Below are 15,068 nucleotides of genomic sequence, written 5' to 3' on the forward strand. Positions count from 1 at the left end.
GTCACACACAACATCAACCTCACCGGTGGCGCCAAAACCAACACATCTACTTCAACCCCAGTATATGTCCTTCTTTAATAACATTGATTCCTACGCATTTATATGATGACAATAACTTTTATGGATATGTCCTTCTCTTAGAACATTGATTCCTACACAAATAGTAATTGTCAACATTGCTACACCTTAATTTTTCAGCTTAACACCGCGCGATAATTTTCAGACGCGGGTCTCAAACTCTATAATTTTTCTCGCATGCATAAGATGCATGGACTACCGTCTACTGTTCCAAAAATCTTTCACATTGCAAACTAACTTTAATTACGTAGCAGATGCGTCTTTTCATTTAGACGATCATTATATTGTCTATAATTCTCTGATTCAGGATCTCATTATCTCTTATCACACATAGCTAGGTCTTGGGTTGCCTATAGCTCGGCCCTATGACCGACGACATAGTACTATATGTGAACAATAGAAAGTTTTGGTGAAAAAAAAAAAAGAACTGACTGAAGGAAAAAAGACTTTGGAAGGTAGGCAAAATCTTGAGGGTTTGAGTGAGATGGTTGGATGAGTGCAGTATGTGTATTTTTAACTAAAATGTCTCACAAAATCCACTCTTTGAAAGAATCCATTCAAATTCATAGACTTTTTAATACCAAGAGACATTTTATAAATCATAAGAAATCTCAATTCATTGCCGGCGGATTTCGTTGCCATTAAAAAAAATTCATATTTGTTTTAATTGGATATCACAAGATTATTTTATCATAAAAAAGTCTCTTAAAATCCATTGAAATCTCAATCAAATATACCCCTTAGTTTTAAAACAATTATGAATTATGAATGTGAACCTGAACATATAGTCGGAATTGGATTTTCTAATGTAATTGCGTCACACAGTTACAGTTTTCAATCGTCCGATCTAAATAGATCATTGAGATAATTTTATGTAAGTGATTTAGACAGCCCAATCTCAAATCAACAATCCAAATTACCTCGTGAAACAGCATGAATAGTGGACTGTAAAGTCACTTCACATGGGTTGCCAATATAAGATGAATGGTTTATGAGATATTAATGGTGAATGAAACATCACAGCAGCTGAACCGCATCAATGAATCCTTCATATCAATCAAATGGCTCGTATAATAACTAGGTTAAATAATGTAATATATTTGTCTTTTACTGAATTTTGTCTTTACCTTTTTTACTTTTCATTTTTATATTTATATATAATTCTGTATAATATATTTGTCATTAAAAAAATAAAAAATTAGGTATGAATTAGGTGTGTAACATTCAAAAATTAATAAACTAAGCCACTAGACTATTGAATAATAAGGTTTTATGATGAATTTAAGAGTAATTATTTAATTTTAAGAAAAATAATAATAATTTTATCATATATTGTCCGGATAAATTTTTTATTATTAAAGAAGAAGAAAAGTTGAACAAGAGTGAGTTCAACTAAGATTCCACTAAGGTTGTTATATGTTACTAAAATATGATAATGAGTTTACCTAAATGATAGAAACAATGCATACATGGACCAAAAATGGTGTTAAATAGAGTCATTTGCAATATCACTTTCTTTCAAGAAAATAATATTTCTTTCATTCTTCGATTAACCCATTTTAAGGTAACCAAATAAAAATAATACCGGCAATTGGTAGCTTGGTAGTAGATTTTAACCTTAATTGCATATTTAGTCTCTTATGTTTATTTTAGGTTTTAATTTGGTCACTTATGTTTAAAAAGTTTCAAGTTGATCCCTTATGTTATTGATGTCAACATAAGTTCGTCCTTTTCACTAAATTTTGAGCTAATTTTTTCTAATCTTTTGTTAAATTTTGAGTTAATTTCTTCTAAACTTTCACATAGTACACTCCTAAGTTGTCCGCCTATGCAAATACATTAGTCACGTAGACGATTTAAATAATTTTTTTGCTAAAAGGACCAACTTGAAACTTTTTAAACATAAGTGATCAAATTGAAACCTAAAATAAACATAAGGACCAAATATGCAATTAAACCTAGATTTTAAAATCGTACATTTTAACATTGGGTAGATTAGCAGTAAATGTTAAAATCATATATTTCTGTTAAAATCTTATAATTACTTTTAATATATATATTTAGTAGCTTAGTAGTAGATGTTCCTATTTATTTTATTTTTCTATAATTTTTTTATAGACTAAACTTTCTATAATTTTTTGTTTTTTTTCCTATTTTTATGTGAGTCTATACATGCATGAAGATATATATTAAAGAAATCATTATTGAGTACGTCGACAGGTGTAACAGGCTGCGGAAGACAAGAGTGTTACGGAACTATCATGGTGGTTTCGATCCTTGCTTCTTTCGATGCTAAAATGGGATCAGTTTAATGCAAAAACATATTCATGTGTAGTCTCATTCTTTGATAGCAATTAATCTCATCCTCGGAATGGCTGCAACAAAGGTCATCATTATGTGTTCCAATTACTTGTGCATGCATGCAGCTTTGCGTTTTACTGAAGTGATTTGGAAACAGTGTTATTTATTGCCATATGGAGGTGATAGCAATTAGTCAAGCAATGAATGTTTAAACATTGGATACAACAAAAAAAAAAACTCGTAACAAGTCCCTGAAATTACCATAGATACTTAATGGGTTTACATAAAATTATTTATTGCATGAGTTTACATTTATGCAGGAAGAAAGAAGAGTGTTTTCATGATTCAATGTTTAAAAGATTTGTGAATGGTGTATTAAGTATATATGGTAATTTTAGATACACTACATAATCATTGATCCTTATAGAAATTTAAGTGTCATTGTAATCAATGTCTAACCAAAGATATGATGTTTGAAATTGTACCCTTAAATTCTCACTCGGTTTCAAGACTTGGGATTTATCGAACATATAATCGAAATTGGATTTTCTAATGTAACTGCGGCACACAATTATAGTTCTCAATCGTCCGATCTAAATAGACCATTGAGATAATTTCGTGTAAGTAATTTAGACTGTCCAATCTCAAATCAACAACCAAAATTATTACCATGTGAAACTGCATGATTAGTAGACTATAAAGTCACATCACATGTGTTGCCAATATAAGATGAATGGTTATGAGATACTATTGTTGAATGATGTAGAGTCACATCACATGGGTTGTCAATATAAGATGAATGGTTATGAGAAACTAATGGTGAATGAAGCATCACAGCAGCTGAACCGCATAAATGAAGCCTTAGATCAATCCAATGACTCATATACGGATCAATAAATTTAGGACATTTACCCAACAAACAATAAGAATAAATTATATAAGTAGATTTATATGTAATATTTATAACTAGTTTTTAATCAAATTTTACCTTACATTCATATGACTTGTTTTATTCGATGGTTGCATAAATACCTCTAAATTATCGAGAAATAATATAAAAAACATAAAATTCATTATATTTCTGAATTAATCTCATGTTATATTTTGAGGCAAATATATATTATGTGCATCACCGCCAAATAATATGTGTGAAATGATCGCATCTAACATTCATTGATGTGAGCCATCGTAAGGCATCTCATATATGAAAAATCAATGTAAATAACATAGATGTGATGATTTAATCATATACGAAACATTATTTAATCCAATTAATATATGAGCCATTGGATTGATCTGATGGCTTCATTGATGCGGTTCACCTGCTATGATGTTTCATTCACCAGTAGTAGGGGTGATCGTATCCGAAAAAATCCAAAAGTAAAACCGCAAACCGAACCAAACCAAACCACAAAAACCGCATTTGATTTGGATGTATTTGGATGACTTTCTTACTAAACCGCAAATCGCAAAAACCGCAAACCGTAAAAACTAAGGTACCGCAAAAACCGCATTAAGTTACTATTATATATTTATATTCCAATATACATAGCCCAATTACCAAGTCAGTCGAACAAATTAATTGAACTTCAAGTTGTTTTTATTTTTTGTGCTGTGATGTTATTTTGGTGTTGTAATGTAATTTTAGATAAACAACTTTTGTCGGTATTGTGATGTTATGGAAATTCAAGTTGTTTTTTTTTTTAATATTTAAAATTGTAAGATACTATAATGTTATTTTGAAACTTCAAGTTTTTTTTTATTATGTTTAAAATTGTTAGGTGAGACGTCATTCGCTATTATTCGTGAAATATACTCTCGCGATATCTAGCATTTTTCTTTCTTTAATCGCCGTGTTCTTTTATAATTTGGCCTAACAGTCTCCCCCCTTAGCAGATATTTTTTTTTTTTTGGTGTGATGATAGAAAACCATAAATACATGATACATACAATTAAGGAAATTCCGGTATTAGAATGGAGAGATGTATATATTCAGGTATATTTAAGAAATCAACAAACCTATCTTCTTAAAAAGAGCTGGGATATGTACGGGACAAGATGGTATTAAAAAACTCAAGTCAGGAATTTACAGTCACACAAATTGGAATCCAGCAGCAAGGAAATCAACTCCCATAAATATCTAATGGGTCTGTATTTTTATTTGCAAATCTAAGTTATGCAAGATATCAAATATGTCAACAAAGTAAATGCTTGATTTGTCTCCAGCAATGAATTCATATACTCTACTGTTCACCTCAATAAAACTGACACCCGGCATCTTTTCGACACCTGCATCCCGCATAACCTTTCTTGCCTCCCGAGATTCACTCCATCTACCGAGTGAAGCATAGGTATTGGACAAGAGTGAATAATTTCCGCTATGGCCAGGCTCCAACACCGTGAGATGGCGCAAAGCTTCCTCTGCTAGCTCAGCATCACTACATCTAGTTGAGGCAGCAAGCAGTGATCCCCATATAGCTGCATTTGGTTCAAAGGGCATCCTCAAAACCAGTTCTTTCGCTTCTTGAAGATGGCCAGCACGTCCAAGCAAATCAATCATGCAACCATAATGCTCAATCTTAGGTTCAATTCCATATCTAGACCTCATAGACGTGAAATAATCGCGGCCTAGTTCTACCAATCCAACATGGCTACAAGCAGAAAGGACGGCGATAAAGGTGACTTCAGTGAGCTTCACTCGACCCTCTTTCTCCATGCAGGAAAATATATGAATGGCTTCCTTTCCTAGACCGTGTAAAGCAAGCCCGGTGATCATTGTTGTCCATGTTATAATTGTTTTATGCTTCATATTCTCAAATAATTGTAGTGCTTTGTGTATGTTGCCGGATTTGGCATACATGTCTATGAGTGAGTTGTAAATAGGAACAATCTTGTTCAACTTGTGCTTTTCAATGTAGTTGTGAATCCACTCTCCCAAGTGAAGAGCACCCAAATCAGCACAGGCAGATAGTACAGCCAAAATTGCAATTTCATCTGGTTTCACATTCTCTAGCTGCATTCTACGGAAGAGCTTAATAGCTTCATTGGGATTATGAGTCTGCAAAGACATTTGGTAAACATATTAGAAAAGTGCAAAACTGAATATATATTGTGTAAATTACACCGACATCCAATAAAAATTCACTATTTTACCACATCACCTCGCTTTTGTAACTGTATTTTTGAATTAATTGAATGACATGAAAATAGTTTGATATCAACATAAAACTAATTTACACTGACAGTGTAAATCAATTAAACTCTTCAACACACATTAGTTTAAGACAATTCAAGATTTTGATTCTCTCTAGTCATGTACTCACACATTTGTAGATTTCGACCGTCACATGAAAATCAGATATTTCATATTCCAAAATGTATTTTAAAGCCAATTTGATGAATTTAGAGTCCTCTTATATTCATCTAACAGCCAAGACTCCTTCATCGCACGACTGCTTGCTTTTCTTGACCATGAAGAATCCAAGTCCGAAAATTTTAGTCGACAGAACATTCATGCAATCAATCAACACATCAGTGGTTGTCGGGTCAAGATCAAACAGTAAAAGTTCCAAGTTCATTATTTCAAAAAATGTCGATATCTACATCCAACAATCACCAATGCACAAATCGCATGAATGCAGAATATTCCAACGACCCGGATTCCATTTCCAATTTACTAATGTCCCAATAGAACAAAACAATTCCTGTTACATTCCAAAATTACCTGCGTGTAACCCGAAATAAGAGTGGTCCATGAAATAACATCCTTATCCATTTGAGGCATAGAATCAAACAACTTCCGTGCATTACAAACATCACCAACTTTAGCATAAGCAGCAATCATAGCATTCCAAACAGACCCATTTTTTCCAAACCCATGATCATCATCAAACATCTTCCGAGCAGAAACAACATCATTACAACAACAAGAATACATTTGAATAATCGAACTAACAACAGATAAATAACAATCCAAACCAGTAACAATACCAACACAATGAACCTGTTTTCCCAAAACAACGTCGTTTAATGAAACAATAGCTTTCATAACATAAGGCAAAGAATAAGAATCAAACGACAATCCAAAACTACGAACAACGTTGAATAACGAAACGGCACGTGTAGGGTTAGATGAAGAAAGAGCCCAAATAACGTTGTTGTAGACAAAGATGGGTAATGGACGGTTGTGATTGGAAGTGAAAATAGAGTAAGAGTAGTTTGGGAAATTGAGTGAAGCGGATTTGTGAATGAAACGGGAGAGGTTGATGTCGTTTTGGTCGAGTGATGTTTTGAGCATGAAGGAATGTGTTTGTTGAAGGTGAGTTAGGTTGGTGCAATTAGAGAGTAGTTGTTGGAGTTGGTATTGTGATGAGGTTATTTGTTTTTGGTAATGTTGTTTTGTGTTGGAGAGTGTTCGAATTAATGATGAATTCATAGGTAATAGTGTGGTTTAAGTTTGGTTATTAGAAGAGATTATCATAGTGGTGTGGTGTGATCAATGGAAGCAACTATTATACATGAGGAAAAGAAATGTTACAAAGCCACTATTCCCTCCTTCCAACTTTATAATACTCACAATTTCACAAATTATAAATCATTTACAAAATTAATGAAGATTTAATATTATTTTTTTATACCCTTAATTATTTACTTTCTCCAGAAATACATCGATTATTAGATATTTTTTGTTTATATATGAGACTGGATGAAAGTATATTCTCTCTTTACCTTTTTCATATCATTAATGAAGAATAATTTTGTAAAATTATCTATAATTTTCCTTTTTCAAATGAAATTATTTACATTTCTTGATTGGTAACCAAAAAAAATTTACATTTCTTGATTTGTATGAAATTGTCAAAACAACTTTATATAATATAAAACAAAGGTAGTACAATTTTTAAATTGGATTGTTGTGAATTGGGAACCTCTTTGTCCAAATCAACACTAGCAAAGAGTGGAGCAAATATCAATAGTAACCAATACCATGCAAGTCAAACAATTAAAGTTCTAACAACCTAAGTGCATGCCACAACCCACAAGGCAAAAACAAGTAAAGAAAGAACAAACATCGATAAATTTGTTACCCAGTTCGCTCCAACAATGGCATACGTTTGGGGGAGAGAGCTACTCTCCAATTCACTATTCCAAGTTTGTTTACAAGAGATAAAATGGGTTATAAGAAATTAGCTACAAAAGTTCTCCAAGAACAATCATAGTTTCTACCCATTTCTCAATCTCTTCCCTTGAACAAGAGACTTAAGAAAATGTACCAAGAAAATATTTAGAATTGTTCTCCAAGAACAATACCTATTTTCTTTACGTTTTACTCTTCACTCAAGAACAAAGATGAACAATATATCTCACTTCCAAGATGTTTGTAATGTGTTTCTCAATCCTAGATATACCTCAAAAAGCTCTCAATCATTGATTATTAATGACCCAATGATTCTCTCTTTTTGTCTCTCTAAGATTCCTAAAACCCTAGCACACATCCCAAGAAAACTGTAAGAAAAAACAGGTTTTTATACCATATCTGGCAAATGCTCCCCGTGAATAATTTCTACGCTCTGCGGGTGATCCATGCTTCCATGCGTAACCGGCACAATCCAAAACCAAGAAAACAACGGACCTTATGCACCCCGCGCATGCCTAATGCGCCCACACGCAAGAGACGTAAACTGAAATTTCCTCTATCATGGAATCTTGAGATTTTAAGGCACGAACAACATGAATATATTATAGCCACTCCGGTTCTCATAAAATAAATATTGAATCCGAGAGCACTGACGATGTTCAATAAAAACAGATATACTTTTTAACCTTTATAAATCTCAATAGCATCAAAAAATTTATATGGATGATCTACAAACTAGTGGAAAGAATGGTTCTTCATCGACCCAGAAGCTCCCAAATCAGTTCCCACGCTCCTCATATCAAACCTTATGCAAATTATTTGTAGCGTTATGAGTTTGTAGTGTTCAGATCTGTACCTTTGCACAAAAAATACAGGTTTTGTCTTGTACAAAATACACTTCCAAAGAGGTATTTTTGGAAAAGTGGAAGGTGGCCAAAGTTGTTTCAATAGAAGAAATTGAGTTAACAAACTCACAGCCCAACCATACCATTTGATGTTAAAATGGGGGAGAAAATGCCTCCTATTATTGAAGTGATATTCCTAAACGAACACAAAATATCATTCATTCATTCTATATCCATATACCGAAATGTGTTTTTATTACACTTGTTAATTCAATTTCTCAACAGTAGCATTATATCTGTAAAAGACTGACTTCTAGGACACTAATGAAAATGTCAAGCACAAAATTTAATCCTGAAGGAAGCTGAAAGTACATAAGTTGTATCGTAAAAAAGAAATTAAGAAAAAACCCCTGCCCTACACATTGAAATTTTTTACTTCCATGTTTTGGATGGGAGATGATGATGGTAATGTAGATTTTGCAGCACCACGTAATGAGAAGATATCTTGCAGAACAGATTCCTCAACCTTTTCGAATTCAAAACCCTGAAGTATATTTGCATCATGAAGCCTCGCTAGAATCTTCTGAATCTGAAATATCAGCCATCTTCTCAAGTGCATCTAGGTTGCCAGCTTCAGAAGTTGTCTGTAATCTGAGTAGGTCGGCGTCTTCACTGAGGAAAAAGAAAACCAAGAAACATTTCTTTCTGAGCATGATACTTTAGTATTCTGACAACAGAGACAGTACTATTGATAAAAAAAAGTTCAATGGATTTCTAGCATGTACATTCATAGCTAGTATCTATTGTTAATTTTTTTACGAGAAAAAGTTATGTGAGACATTAAGTTCATTTTATGTGAGAATGCTGATAGAGATATCAAGTTCTTTAAGAAACTTCAGAGTGGGAATAATAGTTAGAAGTAAAATGTAAAGCATCGATTCTTCACACTTTTTTTTTTCAATCAAACTAACTAGTATGAACGAAAAAACCATATAAACGCATACTCTGTAACCCCGAAGATTTCCTTGACAACTAAAGAGCTATCACTTGAACAGAACTCTGGCAGCTGGAATCAGAATAAAAGGAAAAAATCTAATCAATTCATCATCATATATTAAAAACAAGAAACTCAATAACAAGAATGTACATTATTAGCCTTTCACCTAAAACATATATATTAAAAAGTATGAGAAATTTCAGATTTGAAAACAACTAAATTATTCAATGTTAAAATATAATATATATACCCAATAGTTAACGACAAGGTATCTTCCTAAAACCAGCAAATAGAACCACTCCTTTCCAAAAATAACTATATACGACCTTTTAAGCATTTCCCCAAAAGTCAAAATAAACATTGCAAAAACCATAACCTTTACCCTTTAAGTGGCATGGGCTATTATGAATCATGTCTAATGACATCATTTAAAACCAGATATTTCTTGGTGACCTATATTTGTATGTGGTCTATCCCCATCACTAACAATTGAATCATAGTTTCTTTATTTTTATCTTATCTACCCTTCTTTAATGTTTCTTGTTTAGATCTTCTTCGCACATGTCCTCTTAGAATTTGGATTGGGCCTAACTCAATCCTACAAAACTAGCGTATAAGATGAGGACTGTCCAAACTATATAATCACTACTTAAGCAATGTCTTCCGGCAACGTGGGACAAAATCCCCGGTCACACCCAGCACAATGAAGGTGCTGGAGGCAGCAATGAAGGCAACACAAATGCCGCCATTAAGCAGCTAGGGATGGACTGCAATCAAGGCAGAATTTCCAACATGTCCAAACCACCAAAGCCACGATACTCTGCCTTGTTAGGCATGTGTGGTAATTTTGCATCAAACTACACTGAAGCATTCTTATGTTTCATCCACCTTACTTGAACCCTATGGTTTACCTCTCTCTCCCTATTTCCTTGGCATTTTGTATGATGGATTCAAGATACTCAAGTCATAGTACTTGTGGTATGGTGTATTATTGGGATTTTCACATCTCCCAGCCTAGAACAATTTCCGTATTATTGGCCCATATAAATTGTTGAACAAATTCAGAAACCACAATTGAGGTTACCATATCAGATGGTATCAGAGCCTCTTAATGGCTCTGAGCACTACACATAATTGCAGATATTGTATTTGACATACAGAAAGAAAGACAAAAATAATTGTGTCGAATGGACTGTTTAAGGCGACTCACCTCAGATAGATAGAAGACCTTTCCAAAAAGGGCCTGAACAGCTAGTTTTCTCTTGAAACCCTTTTCAGTATAACCTGATTTATTCATTACAATTGGGCCTAGAAATCATTTAAAAAAATTAGAGTCAGAGAATAGATATAAAAATGCCTACTTCTTAATTTAACTAAATATTAGCAGAAAAAAACAATTTCATGGACTGAGAAAAAATGATTCAGTATATGTCTGTTCTGACATAGAACTTGCTATTATTTAAAAGTGTGTTAGCTTCAAAATAGCTTTATAGTAATGGAAAACCAAAGTATACAACCCTCAGTATGCTGCCGACAGAGAAACAGACTAAGAAAAAAGCAATCTCGATAGATACATAGTTGCAATTCCATGCATATTATCATTAGTGGCAGATTGGCATGTCAGAGCCTCCGGCCACTGTGAGAATCAGCTGGTGTTGCATTTCACTGTTGTGGGAGTTTGACCAGACCAGCTGATGTTACTAAAATTCCTTTTTTCGACTGTTATTTTATCCAAATTTTTTAGTTCCACTATTGGTAGTTTTCTATTTTTTTCCCCAAACTTGCAACAAAAGATGTATGGGTTGATTTGCTAGGTAGGATGAAACAGGACATTCAACAGTTTAAGGCAGCCTGTGACATTGTTCTGTTCAGAGAAACATATATCAGAGTCTATCCGATCCTTGCAGGGAGTCTACAGCCTTTACCTATTCCTACCCACATATTGCGGGGATCTTGATGGATTTTATCATGGGCAGTTTACAAAAAGTTAATCTTGAAGACAAAATTCTGCTGGTGGTTGGATTTTATCATGTTATTTATCTAACTCATTGTTTTACTTCAAAGGATCTAGTTGAGACTTTTCTCAAAGAGGTGGTTCAGTTGCCTGGTTTTCAGCATCGAGTCATGGACTGAGGCAAGGTGACATTTTTTATTTAGGTTGTTTCACTTAGCTGGTACCAAAGAAATTCAGATTTTTTTTATTTTTTTTTATTCCAATTCTGATCCCATGATATAAATTTCACCAACAAACATATAATCAAGTTTTGGTAACATTGACCAGTTAATGAGGCCGGATGAGTTTCTCCACCCCAACCACCAAGCCAGCCTTATACATCCAAGGCAAACAAACAAATTATGTTTTACTTACTATCTGAAATCAAACGGCCAATCAAAAGTGATGAATAAGTGTTTGGAGATCGATATGAGAAGCTCGACAGATGAAAAAACAAATCAATGGCACAAATGTGACCTAATATGACCAAGACCCTTCTATGTTACCGAAAGGAACTACTTTTCCCTCAGCAACTGGGGAAGTTATATGGCTGGTGAACAGGATGCCATGCCAGCAGTTTTGAAGGTGAATCTGTGTCATACTTGGGCCAAAATGAAAACTCAATCAGATAAGCGCAGATTGAATGTTCACTTTCAAGTAGGTGATTGGGTTTTGTTCAATTTGCAAACTTGCAACCCCAAGATTCAGGTCACAAACCAAAATACTCAATGACAATTTAATCCCCAGGTTATTCAAACAGATGGGCAGGTCACCCATCACTTTTAACTAGCCTAAACACGGTAACATCCATCTTGTCCTTCATGTGTTACCCATTTGAAAAGGAAAATTTCACATCATGCATTTCACAACCATTGCCTCTATTGTTTTGTGAGGATTTGAAGTTTCAGGTTCAACTAACTCTGGTTCTGGTCCACAGACATCTCTTGTGAAGTTGCAGAAGTTTTGATAATTTTAAGGCCAGAGAGAAATAATCATTTTCGCTACAGTTCATCAGTATACTTTCCTATGCAGCCTTGGCCAAAATATACTACCATGCACAAGAACTACTCAGATGAAAATTTTGTCTAATATTAAGAATACATTATATATTACCTTTGTCTCGCACAATTCTTCGTGAAATTTCATTTAGAATCTCAGCAACTTGTGAGTCATTTAACGTAGAAGCTCTCCTTAGCTGAATTAAATCAGCTACAACATCAGGGTTGAATGGTTTCTCATTCAGAACATACCGGATATATTTGCGCAAAATTTCTTGCAAACCAAAACCTGTCTGGATATGAATTTGCAGTTGTTACATAAAATCAGATGGCACATATGCACAGAAAGACAAAATTACGGGAAGCAAGCAAACAGAAACAAGATCTTCCATCAGATTTTCCTCAGCTAGCAAAATGAAATGTAAGAACTAATTTTTTATCTAGACAGCTGGCATGATACCTATATTAGAAAAGCCACAAAGGTAGCTGCTTAATTGTCTACTCAATTGCACCGAAAAACATATCATGATTAGGAAACAAAGCATATACTACTCCGGTTCTAAATATAAGAAAACAATAACTTTCTAGGTTCATTGAATAAAATGGTCCAGATACATGTTTTATTCAATAAACCTAGAATGTTATTTTTTGCTTATATTCAGAACCGGAGGGAGTACACATTAACAACAAAAATTTCACCTAAGGTTAGACAGGATAAAGATGCAATATGTCAGATTCAGACTCTTAGTCTATATACTATAAAAAATATCATCAAAATGAAAACTATTGTCACTCAAGTTAACTGCATCTGTTCGTGATAGTTTTTTATTCTCTTACACTAGCATTGTATGACTGATACTAATTCTCAACAGATACAAAGACTGTATTCTGTTGTCAATTATTACTACTAGAACTACTGCGAGTTTCTTCGTGTAATTTCTCTCAAGGTAGCACTCAACATACATGTGGAAGAACGATCATTCTCTACAGTTAGTAGACACCAATTTAAAAAGTGATTCCATTACCATCCAGAACAGAATAAGGGGGCCATACATTATTCAACAACAAATAGTGACTACATGCCATATTCAAGGTTTTTCAAAAAAAGGTCCACAACTGCAATATAAACCTTCAATATTAACAGTTTTTTATGTCTCTATGCCTACAAAGTGACCGCAGTTGAAGCCACATTTAACTACGATTTTTCATAATATCAAAATTGCGACGCAAATAGTTCCAAACTATGGTCTGCATACAGGCGGTCATTTGATCCATGTAGTCAGTCCCACTTAGCGGGATAAGACTTGGTTGTTGTATGGTCTGCAAGACTGCAACCACAATTGCTGCCTGCCGCAATATAAATTTTTCAGAGGTCCTAACTCCTAACAACAGCATCACAATTGCAATTGCAGCCACATTTGCTTGCATTTTGCCGCAATATCAAGATTCTCAATGTAACCACAAGCACAATTTAGAACCATACACAACTACATATACATAGGATAGAATATAAAACATTGGCCATTGTCTTTAAACAAGATATTTTTCATATTATACACCTCACCTTATCCGCAATTGCCTTGAGATCATCAACCTTAACTTCATCTCTTCCTCTTTGTAACAACAACTCATCCACCGACTTACACAGCATCGCATTTTTACCAACCTAAAACAAACAAACAAAAAACATTATAAATTCCCTTTTTGGAAATATTCATAAAATTTGGTGGTTTAGTTTACTGAACAAAAAAGGAAGGTTCGAAAGAAACAAGAAACCAACCAATTTACGTCGCTGTGCTTTAGGAGAAGTAAACTTCTTAACAGTCTTAACAAACGCAATAACAAAAGTAACACCAACATAACCAAGAGGAACAGCGAGAATCCACGGCAACGAAGTGGGACCCACTCTAGGTCCAGGAATAGCTTGTGTAACCGAACCAGTGAACTCAACAAGGTCAAGAGCTTTTTCCTGAATCCATGGAAGTTCTTCTTCTACTTCAACTTCAACAATTTCGTTTTCTTTGGGTTGATTAGGGTTAGGGTTTTTCGACGACGACGATGAAGCTTTTGTGATGAGTGGTTTTGGGTGGAGTTTAGGGAATAATGATAAGGGTTTAGATGAATTGAAAGGGGTTAGGGATGGGGTTTTGTTTGGGAGAGAGAGAAAGTGAGGAGAAAGAGAAGTAGTGAAAGACATTGGAATGGAGTGGAAAGAATTGGAGGGAAATGAAAATGAAATGAATGAATAAATGTATATTGTGAAGAAGGTTTGAACTTTGAACCTTAATCCTTTTTCTTCTCCTTCTTCTTCTTCTTCGGTTTATATGCGATGTGATGATGTGATGTAATCGCAGGGTTTATCATTTCTTTTGATTAGGCTTTTTTTTTTTTTCGGTACATGGATTAGACTGTTTTTTGAAGAATGGATTAGACTGTTTTAAAAAATATATATATAATAAAAAATTAAAAATATTTTCTTTTTTCATTTGTTGAATTGCTTTTAGAATATTTTCAATTATTCAACCGAAAACTATTTTATTATTTTATTGTTAATATTTTAAAAAATTTAATTTTCATGCACTAAAATATTGAGAAAAAGTCTATAACATAGAACCATTATTATTTTTTTTAGGTAAATTAAAAGCATTATAAAACGTTATAGTGAGTAGTAAATAGTAGAGGGTCATATAGTAGCAATAATTTTATGCATTTTTATTCA

The 15,068-nt window shown here is 33.7% G+C and overlaps 2 protein-coding genes across 2 annotated transcripts; both read right to left on the minus strand.

Annotated features, from left to right (window-relative positions):
* Nucleotides 1-4,377: 4,377 nt before the first annotated feature.
* Nucleotides 4,378-6,890, minus strand: LOC123895447 (pentatricopeptide repeat-containing protein At5g56310-like). The gene is made up of 2 exons (XM_045945842.1): nucleotides 6,104-6,890; nucleotides 4,378-5,437 (listed from the first exon to the last, which is right to left on the minus strand). The coding sequence occupies exons 1-2, from the start codon at nucleotides 6,812-6,814 to the stop codon at nucleotides 4,520-4,522; spliced, it is 1,629 nt and encodes a 542-aa protein (XP_045801798.1). The 5' UTR covers nucleotides 6,815-6,890; the 3' UTR covers nucleotides 4,378-4,519.
* Nucleotides 6,891-8,554: 1,664 nt separating this feature from the next.
* On the minus strand, nucleotides 8,555-14,773 carry LOC123895525. The gene is made up of 6 exons (XM_045945954.1): nucleotides 14,130-14,773; nucleotides 13,914-14,015; nucleotides 12,465-12,642; nucleotides 10,569-10,666; nucleotides 9,366-9,427; nucleotides 8,555-9,033 (listed from the first exon to the last, which is right to left on the minus strand). Exons 1-6 carry the CDS (start codon nucleotides 14,544-14,546, stop codon nucleotides 8,922-8,924), a joined length of 969 nt encoding a protein of 322 aa, XP_045801910.1. The 5' UTR covers nucleotides 14,547-14,773; the 3' UTR covers nucleotides 8,555-8,921.
* Nucleotides 14,774-15,068: the final 295 nt, after the last annotated feature.

This window comes from Trifolium pratense, linkage group LG1 (assembly GCF_020283565.1).
Source record: "Trifolium pratense cultivar HEN17-A07 linkage group LG1, ARS_RC_1.1, whole genome shotgun sequence".
In the NCBI taxonomy this organism is placed as follows: domain Eukaryota; kingdom Viridiplantae; phylum Streptophyta; class Magnoliopsida; order Fabales; family Fabaceae; genus Trifolium; species Trifolium pratense.